Raw genomic sequence first — 18,675 nt, forward strand, 5'->3', positions numbered from 1 at the left:
TTTGAGCCAAATAAATCTTCAATAAATTTTTACTCTGAAAAAAAAAAAATCCTTCAATATTATATTTTATTATATTATGATATTATTTTACGTTAAGATTTTATTGATGGTTTTTTATGTCAGCAAATAAGTATATTATAAGAAAGTATTAAATTTTTAATTCTAAAAATTTTACGTAGGAAGAAAGTAAATAAGAAATATATCTGAGCAAATATTAATATGCAAGAAATCTCTGAAAGCAGCTGTTAAAGAAGTTGCATATTAGTCCGAAAAAAATAATAAGTAATAATAAATTAAGATATGTTTTGGACAAAAAAAATTAAAATTTTAAACTATTCATTAACATTTAGCTATCTTATTGACCTTGGCACACGTAAAAAACGTTTAGAAAACACATAATACAATCGTATGATTTTACAATTTACCAACATAAAAAAATATTAAAGATAAGTTTGAAAAAGAAAATTTAAATAAATATGCTCACACTGCACTGCTGATTATTTATTAGATTACTCAATATAAGGGGAGCATCTTACTTGAGTTTGATGAAGCTTATGATATAATACAAAAATTAGTCGTTTCATATAAGTGATATCATAAATTTCAGAAGTAAAAGCGGCTATGTAATAGACTAAATATGTGACTTTCATAAAAAAACAATCAGATTTCAGGCTCAAGTTGCTGGAATGGGCTTTGTACCTTGAATATTAAGAGAAGTGTATAAGAAATCCGATTGAAGATCTCGAAAACCAGAAAATTGATGGGAGTATATTATAACCTAAGATGGATTAAAAAAATGTTGAAGAAATGATAAAATTGAATATAAATTAGAAAAAAGCTCTGCCATGGAGGGCGAAACATCAATTATAGAATTTAGAAAATAATTTAATATACATACATTTTTTACTATTAAATATATAAAATAGAATTAATATTGTTTTAAAAAACATTTATTTGAATTTGACCACATTTGCCCGGTCTTATGCACAACTCAGATTTATATTATTATACGATAAAAGATTGGAATATAGTTTGGATTTTAATCCATTTGTTTTATATCTCTTCTTCTTCTTCATTTTTTTAAAATATATTTGAGAACATTTTGTAAATATTTTTTTTAAAAAAAACTTTCTATAAAAAATCGTAAAGCTCACCTTGCTTGCATTATCTTATTATAAAATCTTTTTTTTTGTTCTCTATAGCTATAATTACATGTAAAACATTAGCCCAGTATGACCATTTGCCGACTCATAATAGATCGCGTCCAATTGAACCTACATTTCTGGCCTTAGATGATAATTTATGGCAAAAAAAATTATATTACAATAAAATTAAATGAGGGTCTGAATTTTTTTTTCTTTATTTGACATCATTTTCCCAATATTTTTTCAAAAAAAAAGATATCAAAAACAAAATAGGAATTATAGAAAAATAAATTAAATATAATTTGGTATTTGTGTGCTATGTGAATACTAGAACTCAATAAACAAATTATATTGGATATTACATATTAAAATGAGAAAAGGGGATTTATAAAAGTTGATTATATGATGGATTATTTAATGTTTAGAATAAAGCAGTGGCGTCGTTAAGAGGGGGGGGGGGCGCAGGGGCTCGAGCCCCCTGAAGCAAATTTTTTTTTAATGGCTCCTTAATAACCCCTTAAACTAAAAATAATTTTTTTTGATTGCCCACTGAATGATTTCTTTTAAAATTCTATTGAGTAATATATAAATTTAATTTTATAATTTAATAATTAATAAGTCTATCTAAATTATTCTTAAAAGAATACTAATTTAATTATTAGATTAGATTAATATTTATAAATTATATTTATACTATGTCAGCTTGCAATCAAATTCTGTGTTAAAAATAGAATATTAATATCACACACTAAATATTAATTTAGCATTATCAGTTGAAGCTTTATTGACTTTTATTATTTAAATTATTATATAACCCTAATTAAATAAATATTAATTGAAAATTAACAAATTTAATATTGTAATTAACCGAGTCCAAAATCACTAATCAACTATATTATTGATATTTAAATTTAATTAACATGCCTCTTCTTAAAATTATTTTCAAGTCCAAATCCAAATAAGTATAAGAGATCTATTTATAAAAAGTAAGTAAACATATAGTTTATAATCCTCTATTAGATATAATTGATTATAAAATATTAGGTTAAATACCACTTTTACAGACTTTAACAGTTATATAATTTACAATTAATATTTTAATAAATTTACTAATAAATGTTTTTGATAATAAATATAAGTAATAAATTGCAAAATATTTAACGCCATCTATTTATTTAAAAATATTTTAAAAAATTTAACATCTTATTATATATCCCAGAATGGATGTAAAGTTAACTTTTCTTCTCTTTTTTACATGTTTTTAGGAAAGCTATTTTTTTCTTATTTGAAAAACAGTTTTGAGTTTAATTTTTAATACTAGTATATTTTTGATATTATTACAAACTACTTCTATTTTAAGATACAATATACCAACTAGAGGTGGTGTGGTGTGACAATAATATATAAAATCTTAATTAATTTCTTTTATCATATCATATCACTCTGTCTTATTTTATAGTTACAAAATATTTCATTTCTAATATGGCATCCCTGCCTTGTAAATAATTTAAGGGTTCAATACATTTGCATAATTTCTTCTAAAGATTTTTAGCGTTTTTGTTTTATCAATTTCTCTATCTTAATAAATTCTGATATAAGTTAAAATAGTGAGTGTTATGGCTATGACTCCAAATTAACCAGCATCTATTATTAGTGGCTATGTAATTTAAGTTTATTATTACAACTGCTGAGAGCATATGATTGCATATTTTATAAGCAATAATAGTCAACTGTGTCGTTGTTTATATATCATTAAAAATGGAAAATAATCTTTTAGAAATTTATTATCACAATTTTTTCTCAATTACTTATCTAGCTTCCATCATGTCATTTAAGAAGAAGCTCTAATCACCATATAGTTTTATGATTTGGATTGGTCGTTTATATTCTCTTATCCAAGAATTGTTGATTTGGTTAGGCCTATAAATTTTTCCTTATTAGTCCATTCTAAAAAAACATTGTCCAAAAATGGTAACAGAGTGTTATATTAGTTTCTTGACCTTTTGTCAATGTAAGTTGGTAAGAATTATATTATTGCATTATGTGGTTTTTAAAAACAATTATCAATTGAGGCATATGTATGAATTAATTAATCTTTTTTTCCACTTGTAATTCTTTAGTCGCAAATTTTTTTTATATCAGCAATCGAAAATATTTTATACTGTAAATAGATTTTGTATTAAAAAATAATATTTTTAGAAATGTCTTGTATTGTTTTAATTATTTTTATGCCAGTTTATTTTGTATGCATCATATAATAAATGACAAAATATGAAATCCAGAATTAGCAAATTTTAAAAAAGTATAATATATCAATATAAAACCCGGCCGAAGGCCGGGCAATAGTGGGCCGAAAGCCCGCAAATGGGAGATATGGGGGGCGTCGCCCCTCCATAAAATTTTTTTAGTTGAGCCCCCTGAGATTGTAAAGGCTAGCGACGCCCCTGAAAATGTGTATCTGATACAAAAATCTATTGATGTTAAAATTATAAATTGTATTGATATATATATATATGAAAAAGAATTCATTGAGGTTTTAATTGTTAATTTTATTGATACTGATAGTCCTTTTAGTTTTATTTTTTGACAAGATTTATGAGAATTTTTAGGTTTCAAAAGAATTCGTTATCCGCATGATGACATAACCTTTTCTACAGCCTTATATTAACTTTTCTACCCCATTTCTTAAAGTTTTCTCACTAAATCTTTTATAAAATTTCTGATCAAAACGGAATACCCCTCAGCTCAATAATATTCTCCTTTTCCAGAGTTCATTCATACTTTATTTTAATATCAATTAAATTAAATAGCGTGATTGTCAATCGATACACAAAAAACATGATTTGTGGACTCTAACAACACTTATTTTATTCTTATTGTTTAAAATATTATTTGTCAAACCTCAAAGAGGGATCATAGTTTGCAAATATCTGAAAAAGATTATTAAGCAAAGCTAAATGACAAAACCAGGCAAATCTTCTCATACAAAAAGCATAAAAACGACGTAAAAGCCATGGAAAATATCTAACAATCTAAGTAGGCTTATAAATGTTAAAAATAAGCATCATTATTTATTTTTGTTAAAGATTTTTTTAAAATTTTAATACTAATGAATTATTTTACCAATTTATTTAAGTTTACAACTAGCATTTATAGAGGACATCCTAACATGGATAAAGATAATTGTGGTAATTAATCATAAATTAAATTCAAATATATACTTAAAATATTAGTGATTAGTTTATCATTTTTTTGAGATTGTGTATTATACCGACAAATAAAATTAGGGTCTATTATTAATTTATTTATTAAGTAAAGAAAGATGTCAAAATAAAAAGAAATAAATTCCTAATTTCATGGTCAAACAAGAAAAAATATGAAATAATGTTTTTAAAGTCGTTTAAATGGACGAGGTAAGCCTAGGGACTCTTTTTTGGACCAGGAAATAAATATATTAAAAAGACATACATCTGATAATATATATAAAGTAATTATATTTCAATTTTATATAATAAATTCCAAAAGATCCGATCAGAAAGGGTGTTATTAACACATTCCAACCAACTTCAAATACAAAATTGAAGGTAATATATTTGTTTTTTTCATATATAATAATATTATACATACATAAGTAAATAGAATATTTAAATATAACACTTTCTTGAAAAATGGATGGTGAGGGAGTGTGATCTATTTATATTTGTTTAATTTTTACTTTACACTTGTCTTCTATGTAAATTATTTGCAATTTAATATAGTATTATAAATTTTATTAAAACAACCTTTGCATTTGGTTCAATACCAACTTATTGAGAATCGTTTATTCCCAATATATCCATACACATATTATATTCAGATGGATCAAAAAACCATCAAGGGTAATTCATTATTATTTTAAATCGAATATATTATTTAAATATAACTTAGTAAATTGTTATGTTTATGATAATAGTGAGGAAGAATTAATTTATATTGGGTACGATCAGACATAATTTAACAATTGATAAAGTTGATAAAATCTTGTAATTGAGAATGGTTTTTCTTATTGATCTTAATTTAATATTTTCAATTATAATCATTCCTTACATCACTATGATTACGATTTAGACACTTTTGACAAGAATAATATTAATTCTTCCTCACTATATTATCATCAACATAACAATTTACTAGGTTATATTTAAATAATATATTCGATTTAAAATAATAGTACATTACGTTTGATATTTGTTGATCCATCTGAATGTAATAGGTGTGTGGATATATTGGGTATAGATGATTTTCAAAAAGTTGGTATTTTACCAATGGCAAAGGTTGATTTAATAAAATTTATAACATAAAATTGTATATTAATTACAAGGAAGACCAAAGTTAAGTCAAAATAAAAATATGATCACACTTCCTTACCATCCATTTTTCAAAATTAGGTTATTTTTAAATATTTATATTTACATATGTATGTACATTATAAATATAGTACAAAAAAAACAAATATATTACCTTCAAATTTGTATTTGAAGTTGGATTGTATGTGTCATTGACACCCTTTCTGTTCGGCTCTTTTAGAATTTGTTATATGAATTGAATTAACAATACTTTATTTATATATATATAGAGATGTATATCTTTTTAGTATAACTATTTCTTGCCCGAATGAAGAGTCCCTAAGCTTACCTCGTTCATTTAAAAGATTTAAAAATATTATTTCATATTTTTTCTTATACAACCATGAAATCGGGAATTTATACCTTTTTATTCCAATATATTCACATCTTTTTTACTTAATAAATGATTTAAACTAATATTAAACGCGAATTTTATTAGTCGGTATAATCCACAATCTCAAAAAAATGATAAACTAATCACTAATATCTTAAATATATATTTGAATTTAATTTATGATTAAGTACCACAATTATCTTTATCCATGTTCGGATGTCCTCTATAATTGCTAGTTGTAAAATTAAATAAATTGACAAAATAATTCATTAGTATTAAAATTTTAAATAAATCTTTAACAAAAATAAATAATGATGCTTATTTTTAACATTTATAAACCTACTTCGATTGTTACATCATTTTTCATGCCTTTTACGTCGTTTTTATGCTTTTTATATGAGAAAATTTGCATAGTTTTGTCATTTAGCGTTGCTTAATAATCTTTTTAGATATTTATAAACTATAATCACTCTTTGAGGTTTGACAAATAATATTTTAAACAAAAAGAATAGAATAAGTATTGTACAATTATTTATATATCTTCCTATTAAAATATAACAACAATTTAGAGTTCACGAATCATGTTTTTTGTGTATATATTGACAATCACGCTATTTAATTTAATTGATATTAAATAAGATAAACTAAAAATAAGTATCTTGAATGAACTCTGATTGGAAAAGGAGAATACTATTGGGCTGAGAAGTAGCCGCTTTGATCAGATTAAAATTTTATAAAATGAGAAAGATTTTAAGAAATGGGGTAGGAAAGTTAATATAAGGCAGTAGAAAAGGTTATGTCATGCGGGGAACTGATTCTTTTGAAACCTAAAATTTTTTTAAAATATTGTCTAAAAAATAGAACTAAAAGTACGATCAGCATCAATAAAAAAAATTTAAATTTAAAAACATTTAGAACCTATATGTATATTCTTTTTCATAAATAGAATTTATAATTTTATTTTAACATCAATAAATTTATATATCAGATACACAACTTCATTCTAACCATTAAATAATCCATCATATAATCAACTTTTATAAATACCCTTTTCTCATTTTAATTTGTAATATCCAATATAATTTGTTTATTGAGCTCTTGTATTCACATAGCACACAAGTACTAAATTATATTTAATTTATATTTCTATAATTTCTATCTTGTTTTTAACTTTTTTTTTGAAATACTTAATGGGAAAATGATGTCAAAAAATTCCTACCCTCATTTAATTTTATTATGATATAATATTTTTTGCCTTAAATCTTCTAACAGAAATGGGGGTTCAACTGGAGGCGATCTGTTATGAGTCGGCAAATGGTCAAACTAGGCTAATGTTTTACATGTATTTATAGCTATAGAGAACAAAAAAAAGATTTTCCAATAAGATAATGCAAGCAAAGTGGGCTCTACAATTTTTTAATAATAGGTATATTTTTTGGGAGAATGTTTAACACTTAAGTATAGCGATAGAAAACAAAAATGGAGTTTTTTCAATGGATAACGCCGTAAATATGAGCCCTTCTAATTATCTAAGTGGTCGTTTCAGACAGTGGTTTCTCTACAATGGTGGAGGGGAAAGCAACGGAGCTATTGCTTCTTAAAATTTAAATGGAGATACTTTTTATAAAAAAATATTTACAAAATGTTCTAAAATATATACAAAAAAAGAATGAAGAAAAAGAAGAAATATAAAACAAAAGGATTAAAATCCAAGTTATATTTCAATCTTTTATAGAATAATAATATAAATCAGGGTTATGTTTAACAGGTCAAATATGGTCTTAAGACAATATTAATTCTATTTTATATATAATAGTAAAAAATGTATGTGTATATTAAATTATTTTCTAAATTCTATAATTTATGTTTCGTTCTCCATGGCAGAGCCTTGTTCTAATTTATATTCAATCTTATCATTTTATTTAACATTTTTTTAATCAGTCTATAATATACTCCTACCAATTTTCTGGTTGTCTAGATCTTCAATCGGATCTTATACACTTCTCTTAATATTCAAGGAGAACAAAGACCATTCCAACAAGCTCGAAATCTGTTTTATGAAAGTTATTGGTTTACACATATTTAGTCTATTAAATACGCCGCTTTTACTTTTGAAATTTATGATATCACTTAAAATATTTTGATGATCATCTCTTTATGAAACGACTAATATTTGTATTATGTCATATGATTCATTAAACTCAAGTAAGATGCTTCTCTTAAATTGAGGAATCTAATAAATAATCAGAAGTGCAGTGTGAGCACATGTATTTGAATTGTTTTCTCTTTCAAACTTATCTTTAATATTTTTTCTTTAGGTTGGTAAATTATAAAATCATGGGCATGATTGTATTATGTGTTTTTTAAATTAAGTATCTCGTTTTTATCGTGAGCCATATCAATAAGATAGCTATTTGTTTATGAATAGTTTAAAATTTTAAATTTTTTGTCCAAAATATATCTTAATTTACTAATATTTTTTTTTTCGGATTAATATGCAACTTCTTTAACAGCTGCTTTCAGAGATTTCTTGCATATTTATATTTACTCACTGCCATTTTATTGACGATGCCAATCTTGTTTGGATAATTGTACATAATGTAATATAAATTGGTAATTATAAATTTTCTCAAACCATGCTTAAGTAAAATTATTACATTTATTTATATATTTAGATCCAATCAAATTAATAATGAGAAAATTCATTTTTTAAATTTCAAATTGAAATTCTAATATTCTAATATTTAAATATTTTTATATTTTTTTATATAAAATTATAATTGATGCCTAGATGATACAAATATATTTTAAAATAACTTGTAAATAAATTAGATTGGTAAATATGCTTTTAATACATATTAGTTCATTATATATACTCCTTCTCTCAATTCGAATTTGACCTGTCAATTGATCGATTTGCCAACACCGGTAATTTTAATATACTTGTAAGAAACTGAAAAATATATTATAAAGTATACAATGCTATTATTGGTTAAGGATTTTATAGGAAAATTAATCTTTCATACTTATTTTTAATATCTTAAATATATTAGTTATCGGTTACATTAATACTTCATAATAAAATTGAGTTAAACACATATTTTTTTAAAATCAGGATTTAACATCCACAATGGGATTTCTTGAAAACAGTATATGTAAAATTAAATAGAGCCATTTCAAAAATCTTAAATGGTTTGTTAAATTGAGTCAAAAATATTTCCAAAAATGGAAAATCCGGTTAATTTCTAGTAATACTATTAAGTTGACGTTAATAATTGAATGATTTGCTTGTCTAGATAAATAAGCTTACGAATTTCGATCATAAACGATCACACAAATCTTGTAAAATTCTTGTTGAGTAATAAAATAATTTATTTATTAATTCCAAAGCAAAAATAAAATCATCTGTCATTTTGAATCCAATATATCTCCAAATGAAATATCGCATGCCATTCTAATATATTACCAAGAACTCTTTAAATATAATCTTTTAAATCTCATTAGAGATTGTAAATTGAATTTTCTTCTCTCAGAAGAGGTCCTCATCTTTTTTCGCTATTTTTTGAATATATATCTCTTGATATTCACTTTTCTTGTTAAGGATGATATATTAACGATATATTTATGATTATCTTGATATTTTAAAATGTAGGGTCATTAATTTTAGATCTTGCATCTCCTTTATTATTTATAGTTGATTATGGTTGAGTAAATGTTTATATGGAGAAGTTTTTTACTTAGAATATTCGATTAATATTTTTTAAAAAGGTATTCATTTGGGTTAATGGTTCATTAATATGAAATAAAGTTAATATTGGTGTAAAAAAAACATTTATAAATTTGAGCGGTCATCGTGAATTAGCCGAATCGTATTTGACCGGTAAAATTCACAACCCTGGTTTTAAGTAAGTAAAAAAGATGAATTTCCATCATTATACAAAGAATTTCATAAAACCCGTTTGCAGATTCTCATCCTACTATAAATGAATTTTATTTATGGAAACAAACATTAATAAAATTTTGTCACAGAAGGAGAAGGTTATACAGTGACAATCAAAACCTAAAGAAACAGGACAATATCTCTTTTATAGGAAAAATTCATTATTCAGTCGTTACATAAGGTTTGTTTAATTCTAAATCCAAAGTTCAAAAGTATTAAGATTTTAAAAGACGATGAGAAGACAGATATATATTTATATATAAAGAACATTTTTCATACAATATACACATGATAATTTTTATATTTAAAAAATAATTGACAGCATTAAATTAGTTCTCATTCGTAAAAATATATAGCTTAAATATTCCGTATATTTAAAACAAATGTCAAAAATATTTTATTAACATATATTAATACTTTATCAGCAAGTTAGAGTATTTTATCATATTAATTAATTTTTTTTATTTTCTACCTATTTCTAATTATGTAGTAGATGGATAAAGGAATAATTTTTTATCATGTCTAAAATTTATACATAAATAGGATATCATAATTATATAGAAATTTTATTTTTGTTATTATATTACATATCATCTAATCTTCATATTGACAGATAATCAACAAGCAGTCTTATGATTTTATGAGGACTTAATAGATTCTAAAAAATCATGTTTCTAACAAGATCTGAATACGATAGAGGTGTTAATACTTTCTCCCCCGAAGGACGCTTATTACAAATAGAATATGCCATTGAAGCTATCAAGGTATATATTTTAAATAATTATAATAAACCAATTAATATCTTAGTTAGGATCCACAGCGTTAGGTATAAAAACTAATGAAGGAGTTGTTTTAGCCGTTGAAAAAAGAATAACATCTAGTCTTATTGAACCTGATAGTATAGAAAAAATTGTCCAAGTTGATAAACATATAGGTATAATTTAATATTTACATAATGAAAGTTATTTATTATTAAAGGCTTGGCTGTTAGTGGACTTATGTCTGATTCGAGAACTTTAATTGATAAAGCTAGAGTGGAATCTCAAGTTTAATGTCTTTATTTATTTTTAACGCTATAAAACAATGTTAGAATCATTGGTTTGTATACAATGAGAAAATATCTACTGAAAGTCTTACTCAATCAGTTTCTTCCTTAGCAATACAATTTGGAGATGATGATGCAGAAGGAAGTTTTATGGTAATTTTAAATAAATGTATATAAAATCTCATATTTTCAAAGAGTCGCCCATTTGGTGTAGCATTGTTATTTGCTGGTCTAGATAAAACTGGACCTATTTTGTAAGTTAATTTATATAAATTATATTAAATTTTAGGTAATATTTGTGGCTATAATTAGATAATTATTAATTTTTTAAATATCAGTAAAAAAAAATTCTGCTCTTAATAAATTATTACATTCTGTTAATCTTAATAATATTTAAATCATTAGTCAATACAGATTGAAATATCTTTATTACTTTAGTGATGTATATTTATTATATTTTTTTCTAAAGATATCACATGGATCCTTCTGGCACATACACAGATTGTGGTGCGAAAGCTATTGGATCTGGTTCTGAAGGTGCTCAACAATCACTTCAGGAAGTATATGATTATGTAAGAAAATTAAGTTACTATCTATGGATTTAAAATATATCAGAGAAAATATTTTGCACGATAATAAATCAAGTGCTTCCTAACACATTTTTATTTTTGAATTATGCAAAACAATTTAAACGCATCTTTTTTTGTATTTAATGAGCAATTTAATATGTGACAAGATTTTTAAAATATATTTTAAAATAATCAGAAACTTCATAACAGCTTTAATATTAACTGCTTATCCTCTTTCCTTTTACCACTCCACCAGCTCTTCTATTCTTTTCCCAATATATTGTCAAACCATCTTATCATCATAAGAGTAGCCAGGATTTTCATAGTGAGGGTAGCTACCCCATATACCAGCTAAAGCTATATAGAAACTTAGGCATAAAAAATTGCAAATATATTTGCACCAGGCTAAAGCTTAAAAATATAAAATCTTATACTGCTTTAGAAAATATTTTAACCCTGTATTGCATACTGTGTATCTCAAGCCACATACCACAAATTATATAATAAATATTTTATAAATAAATTTTAAATCAATTGCATGGTGTGTATTTGAAGCCATATTCTATATCTTCAATTGGAATTTTAATTTGGGCCACGTGATCAATTATTAATTTTTAATTTCGCATTTTAATAAACCCTATTTTTAAAAATGGCTATTTTTTTATAAAATTTTTCTTCTCAATTTTCTACACATCGTAAAAGGATAAATAATATATTTGACAAAATTCAAAACATTAAAATTAGATAAATAAAAGGTAAAAATTAATGTTTATGAAATTATTTTATATATATTTATTATTTTTGATAATTATATTTTGTAATAATCATACGTTGCTTTAAAGACACATTATGCAAATAAGGTATTTTATTTGAGTTTTATATTTTTAGAATTATGAATTGTGGTACCATACCTAATGATAGTGAAGATTCAAATTTAAGTGAATCGTCTGATGAGGAGTTTCTGTCAACCCAAAATAATGATTTAGGTATATTTAAAATGTATGCTCTTATATAATCTAAAAATATCTAGATTTCAATGAGAGTGATGAATCGGAAGAGGATGAAAATATAAATAATGAAAAAGGAATCGTGAGAAAAATGATTTGGAAAAATTGCTTAACTAATTTACCGTTAGTTATTCCAAAGTGGAAAGGAGAAAACCCAACGGTTGATAAAGTAAAAAAACCAATGGATTATTATAATACATATCTCACTGATTTATTACCTCTAATTGTTTACGAATCAAATATGCAATTCAATGCAATTCCAACAAACCTTTGAATTTATCGATAGATGAATTAGAAAAATTTATAGGAATTATTTTTTACATGTCAATTATTTTACTTCCCAGAGCACGTCTCTACTGGGCCACCAATACAAGACAGGCCAAGGTGGCTGATGTCATGACCCTAAATCGCTGGGAACAAATCAAATCATTCATTCATATAAATGATAATGACAAATTTATTCCACTTGGAAGTGAGGGCCATGACCCACTTCATAAAATTAGACCCTTGATAACTATAACCAATAATATACTAAAATCTTTATCGATAGGGGAAAATATTTTCGTAGATGAGCAAATAATTCCATACAAAGGGATGAGCAGATTAAAGCAATATAACCCCCAAAAGCCCAAAAAATGGGGCTATAAAGTCTTCCTACTATGCGGAGATGATGGCCTTCTCCATAATTTTGAAGTATACTCTGGGAAAATACTACCAGCGGAAGGATTGCCTGTTGTTGGAGCAAGTGGCAATGCTGTGCTACGTTTAATTTCTTATATACCGCAGCAAATTAATTATAAATTATTTTTTGATAACTGGTTTTGTTCACCAAATTTGCAAGTCGTACTCGCTCAAAGAGGGATATTTTGCGCGGCCACGGTCAGAGGTAATCGACTACCAAATATCAACTTCCCAACAGATAAGGAGTTGAAAAAAAAGGGCGAGGATTTTTTGTTTCAAAAAAAACAATAATAAACGGGGTTGAGTTAAATTCAGTGAAGTGGCACGACAATCGTGCTGTGACCTTATTGAGCACTTTTGTAGGTGCACATCCTCTTATCGATTGCGAAAGATATGATAGAAAAAAAAGGATAAAATAATGATAAAATGTCCAAACATTGTTAAAGTTTATAATAAATCAATGGGAGGTGTAGATCTTATGGATTCTTTACTTTCATTATATAGAATTCATACCAAATCAAGAAAATGGTACCATCGAATTTTATTTCATGTATTCGACATGTTACTTATAAATTCTTGGTTGCTATACAAACGATTATAATAGTATATCAATAGCAGGCAAGGATCTATTAAGTTTGTACAATTTCAAAATTTCGGTGGCGGAAGTCCTTTGCAAATATGGCAAATGCACTTCAAACAATATTCCAAAACGAAAATCAGTTCAAACTGGTTATCGGGAAAAATGTAAAAAAGGACCAGCCCAATCTTTACCAAATGAAGAGGTTAGGAAAGACCTCACAGCTCACTGGCCCAAATATAATGATAAAAAGGGTAGATGTAAAATTCCAGGTTGCATATTTATTACAAAAGTATCTTGCAAAAAATGTAGTGTATATTTATGTTTTACGCCCACAAATAATTGTTTTATAGATTTTCATGAAAATTAAAATGTTCAAACATTTAATATTTGTTGTATTTATATAAAATTATATATATATTTATAGTTTAGAGTATAATAAAAATTATTGTGAAAAAATTGAAATTGGTATCCTTAATTGCATCATGTGTATTTTAATCCACATACCGTTCATCTTCTAAGAAATTTAGAATTTTTTTAAAAAAAGTGAGCCATGAGATTATCAATAGTATCGAGAGAAATAAAAAATCTAGTTTGCCAAAAAAAAATTATTCTAACATAGTACATGCAATACAGGGTTAATAAATCTTTAAAAGATTGTTGATATCTTATTTCAAGTTTTCTATCTTTGGTTAGATCTACATTGAATGAACTTAATAAGGATCAGGTATGCTATATGTAACAGGCACAATCTCCTTTTTTGTTACCTTATAGTTGCAACAACTGCTGAACTCATGATCACAGTTTGGTATCATCCATTCTTGACACTTCAATTACAATCAAATAATATCAATCATACTGAGGTCAACTGGCTTTCCAACTACATTAGAAGAACTTAATACATTTCTTTTAATTTTTAACATGCGATATCATCTAATTCCCCATTCATTATATTAACAAGTTTGCAATTAAAGATCAGAAAAATATTCAATATTCCCATAAGGTTACATTTTTATATCAATAATCAGCTCTGCCCTAAGAATGTATGGTGATTTGGCAAATAATGTCTTCAAAGACGTTTATCAGAAAAAATTTGGAGAGCCACATTAACCCTTATTTAAGACAAAGTATAGCAATAACGATCCTTAAGGCATGTTTATTTTCTCAAATGATTAGAATTCTCCTTCCCATTTTTTTTTAAAATAAAATATTTAATTATTTTAATACTCAATCAATTGTTTATTTCCTTCTCATTTAAATTTGGATTTAATATTGTATATTATTATTGGTTGTCATATTTATTGTTCTTCTTATCTAATATTTTTGTAATAATGTAATCATATATACTTTTTTATTATAATGAAATCAGATTTAAAAAGTGTTCTATGGCTTATATCAACTAATACCGTGTTTTTTTTAAATTTATTTAACTAAAAATTTGATTAATTTATACTTTTTGATTAAAATAAATATAAAATTCAAATGATTAAAAGGATCTTTTTGAGGAGATACATTTAAATTGATAATGGTAAATATGGGACTAGTACATCTTTAAATGTTATTAATATTGATTATTTAAAATTGTATCGTTTTGTTAATTAAGTTTAATATTTTTTGTGACGATTGTTATTTAAGTATTTTAAGCACAACTAACTAAATATACTTTACTTTTTTAATAGGGAATGACACTTAAACAAGCTATTCGGGAAGCATTGGTCATATTAAAACAAGTTATGGAAGAAAAACCCACCGATACCAATGTCGAGGTAGGAATATCTACAATATTTGGTCTATATTTTTTTTAAATATATTCATATCAGTAAAAACTTTTCTTTATTTGCAAAATTTTATACAGGTCGCTACAGTGACTCCAGATAAATTGTATCACAAATTAACAACACAAGAAATAGCCGAGATCATCAAAGATATCTAATATAAGACTTACTTTTTTTTTTACAAATTTTTACTATCTTATATTCATTGCAAATTTTAATTTTCTTTTTTGTAAATTTAATCAATTCACCATTAAGTAAAATGGTTCTTATAATAAAGTGATTTATATAAGTCAAAAAACAACAACTATAATAGAAAATAATGATTGTAGCCTGCATTTGCTTCAAATTTTCTATTATTATGTCAATAATTCCTTATTTCTATTAGGATCTTATAAGGGGCCTAGTTGTGGGTAAAGGTTAGTATGTACGAAATTTTTATAATCAGTTGAGAGCAGGGTTTAAAAAAATTTTCAAATGAGCATTTGAATTTTTGGCAAAATTTTTTAGCAAATATGTTTGAAAACATTGATATAATATTTATACCTTTGAAATATTTGAGGTATAGATAACCCCGAGAATTAAATAGATATATAATATTCTTGTTAAAATTACCTCCCATTTAAACCTTTAAGAATCATATTAGGGCTAGATATAGTGTTTGCAACGGTCCGGTCCGGTCCGGTCTTTTTTTTCTAAAATGGGACCGGACCGATGGACCGTTAAGTCAAATGAGACCGGACCGTGGGACCGTCGGTCCGGTCCGGTCCAGGCGGTCCGGTCCCACCTAAAAAAATTTTTTTTATAAAGCTACAAAAGTTTTATTCTGCATTTAAATTTATTAAAAATGAATAGTTAAATTACCCTATTAATATTTCAATTATATCATCAATTCATTTTTATTATATTATACACAAATGCCTAATCAAAGAAGAATATAAAAAGTAAACTATGAATATTGAATTTAATGAAACGGAAGAATATAAAAAGTAAACGATGAATTAGATATTATATAGTGTTAGGCATTAAATAATCATATTTTATATGTTCATGTACATACACATTAACTATAAAGCAATTTATAGTAAACTTTTATATTCTTTAATCGGTCTTCGGTCCGACCGGACCGGACCGTCGGTCCGACCGGTCGGACCGGACCGTTGCAAACACTAGCTAGATAGACCAATAAATTATTATACTTTATCATATACTTATTTATTGGCAGTATTAACAACTTAAAAATTTTCTAGAGACCATCCACGGATAACTTAGTTCATGTTTAAAAGCTTAAAACGGTCAAAATATTGTAATGTTAAAAACTTTGAAAATAGTTAACCAAGTGCTCTTTCCATTCAATTTTTAACCTATGTATATGACTAAAATTAGTAAGATTGGTCTTTTTGTTGGCCTAAGATTATTCAAAGTGTGCAAATTCAATTGAACTTTAAATTATTATAATTTTAGTATACATATAAATTATTAAAACTGAGGATAGTTTCTCGGAAATAACTAGTGCTGTCAACATTTCTATAAAAATCGAAAGCTTTTACGTTCGTTCTAAACTTTATGAATAAATTTTCTTTTTTTTTTACATAGTAAAAATGGCGTTTTTTATAAATATTCATTTTATTTAAGAGTTTTCTAAGGATCACATATTATATATTTTTTGGAAAGTGTGGGAGGGGATGGGATTGTGTATAGGTTTATTTTTAATAACATTGATATTTATGATAACTTTCAAATTTCTAAGAGGATGACGTCCTCACCTTCCCTCTTGGCTTTGTTGATGGACAAACCAAATAATTACTATCAGCTAATCTGTGGTACCGCGCAAAAAAAATAACCAATAATCTGCTGCCCAAAATCTTTATATATATATATATATCTTAAATTTATTAAAATCTCAAACCTTATATTGACTTGTGCAATCAATTAGGAAATATGCCAAATTATCTTTTTAGAGTGCCTCTATTTTTGCTTGGAACTACTTACATAGGTGCCAGAATAATCGTCTATTAAAAATTTATTATTTTGAAATAATAAAATTGCGACATCCTTTGCCAAGATCTAAGATATTGAACCAATTCTAAAATTTACGTTAAAATTTTTTTAATTATTCAGATGGGATGAGAGTGTAATCCATCGAAACGGTGTTTTAAATAGTTAAATAAGAAACATCAAATTCCCCTTATAGATTTGAGAGACAGATATGAAAATCAATGTCAATATCTTGATCCCTATTTTATGCCTGTTTGTGATCCGAATCAAATGCCATTAAATCTTCTGGGATTCGATTTAAAGAACAAGGCACAAATTAAAGGCATTAATTGGACGTAAAAGTTTTAGGTTAATTTACCTTTATATTAACTCAATAATGTATGGTTCATTTTATAATAAAGATTCAAAAAACCACGATAAAATATATAATTATCTTTTTTTTTCTGTATTTTATTTAAAAAAAATATAACATTAGATTCATATTCCACCCTAAGACTTTGTTTTTTTTTCATCACATAATACAATAATAAATATAACATAATTGTTTTTTTAAATAGTAAATATATATTTATTATATTTTTCTTTTGACATAATTTAGATATATTTCTCTTCGATAAAGGGCAAACAAATATGATGTACATTTTGATTTTTTTTTGTAGGACACGTTTGCATTTTATTTTTCTCTCTTAGTTTTAGAAAATTTAAATATATAAAATATATCTATTAATAAATGTTATTTACAAAAAGAGAGAATCAATTTTTTTGCTGGCGTGTGTGTCATTACTATGTTATATAGAATTGAGATTTGACAATCTTTCAATTTTCAAAACTCACGTGATAGGGAATCAAAAGAAATATTATAATTTACTAAAGTACCCTGTTAACTAGAACAACTATATATAACTCTAAAATCGAAAGCTGCTATTCATAAATCCTTTGGAGAATTAGAAAATTAGACGTAAAAATATAAAAAAATATTATATAGACCAAATCGGCTTGGACTTTAAATAAAGTATCCTGGTTATATATATCTATTGACTTTAAGAATTACATAAATTTTTAATAAATAAAGCCAATTTCATTTTCTGATAACCAGCCGAGGGCATACTTTATTAGAAACCTAATACTAGTTAGCAGCTTTAGAACTAAGCAAAATGAACTATTCTCGAAACAGCTGTAATTTAATACAACTTTTAGGCTTACTCTTAGCAAATGTTTTATA

General features: G+C 25.3%; 1 protein-coding gene across 1 annotated transcript; it reads left to right on the plus strand.

Moving 5' to 3' along the window:
* The first annotated feature begins 10,339 nt into the window (after nucleotides 1–10,339).
* On the plus strand, nucleotides 10,340–15,743 carry LOC135931216 (proteasome subunit alpha type-5-like). Its single transcript, XM_065468171.1, has 8 exons — nucleotides 10,340–10,568; nucleotides 10,612–10,738; nucleotides 10,783–10,850; nucleotides 10,895–11,002; nucleotides 11,045–11,103; nucleotides 11,319–11,421; nucleotides 15,363–15,449; nucleotides 15,539–15,743. The coding sequence occupies exons 1-8, from the start codon at nucleotides 10,473–10,475 to the stop codon at nucleotides 15,614–15,616; spliced, it is 726 nt and encodes a 241-aa protein (XP_065324243.1). The 5' UTR covers nucleotides 10,340–10,472; the 3' UTR covers nucleotides 15,617–15,743.
* The last annotated feature ends 2,932 nt before the right edge of the window (nucleotides 15,744–18,675 follow it).

This window comes from Gordionus sp. m RMFG-2023, chromosome 1 (genome assembly GCF_954871325.1).
Source record: "Gordionus sp. m RMFG-2023 chromosome 1, tfGorSpeb1-WG-v2, whole genome shotgun sequence".
In the NCBI taxonomy this organism is placed as follows: domain Eukaryota; kingdom Metazoa; phylum Nematomorpha; class Gordioida; order Chordodea; family Parachordodidae; genus Gordionus; species Gordionus sp. m RMFG-2023.

Coding starts and splice junctions, on each gene's coding strand:
- LOC135931216 (XM_065468171.1), top strand. CDS start 10,473: ATGTTTCTAACAAGATCTGAATACGATAGAGGTGTTAATACTTTCTCC. Junction 11,003..11,044: donor ATGCAGAAGGAAGTTTTATG/GTAATTTTAAAT, acceptor ATATTTTCAAAG/AGTCGCCCATTTGGTGTAGC. Junction 11,104..11,318: donor GATAAAACTGGACCTATTTT/GTAAGTTAATTT, acceptor TTTTTTCTAAAG/ATATCACATGGATCCTTCTG.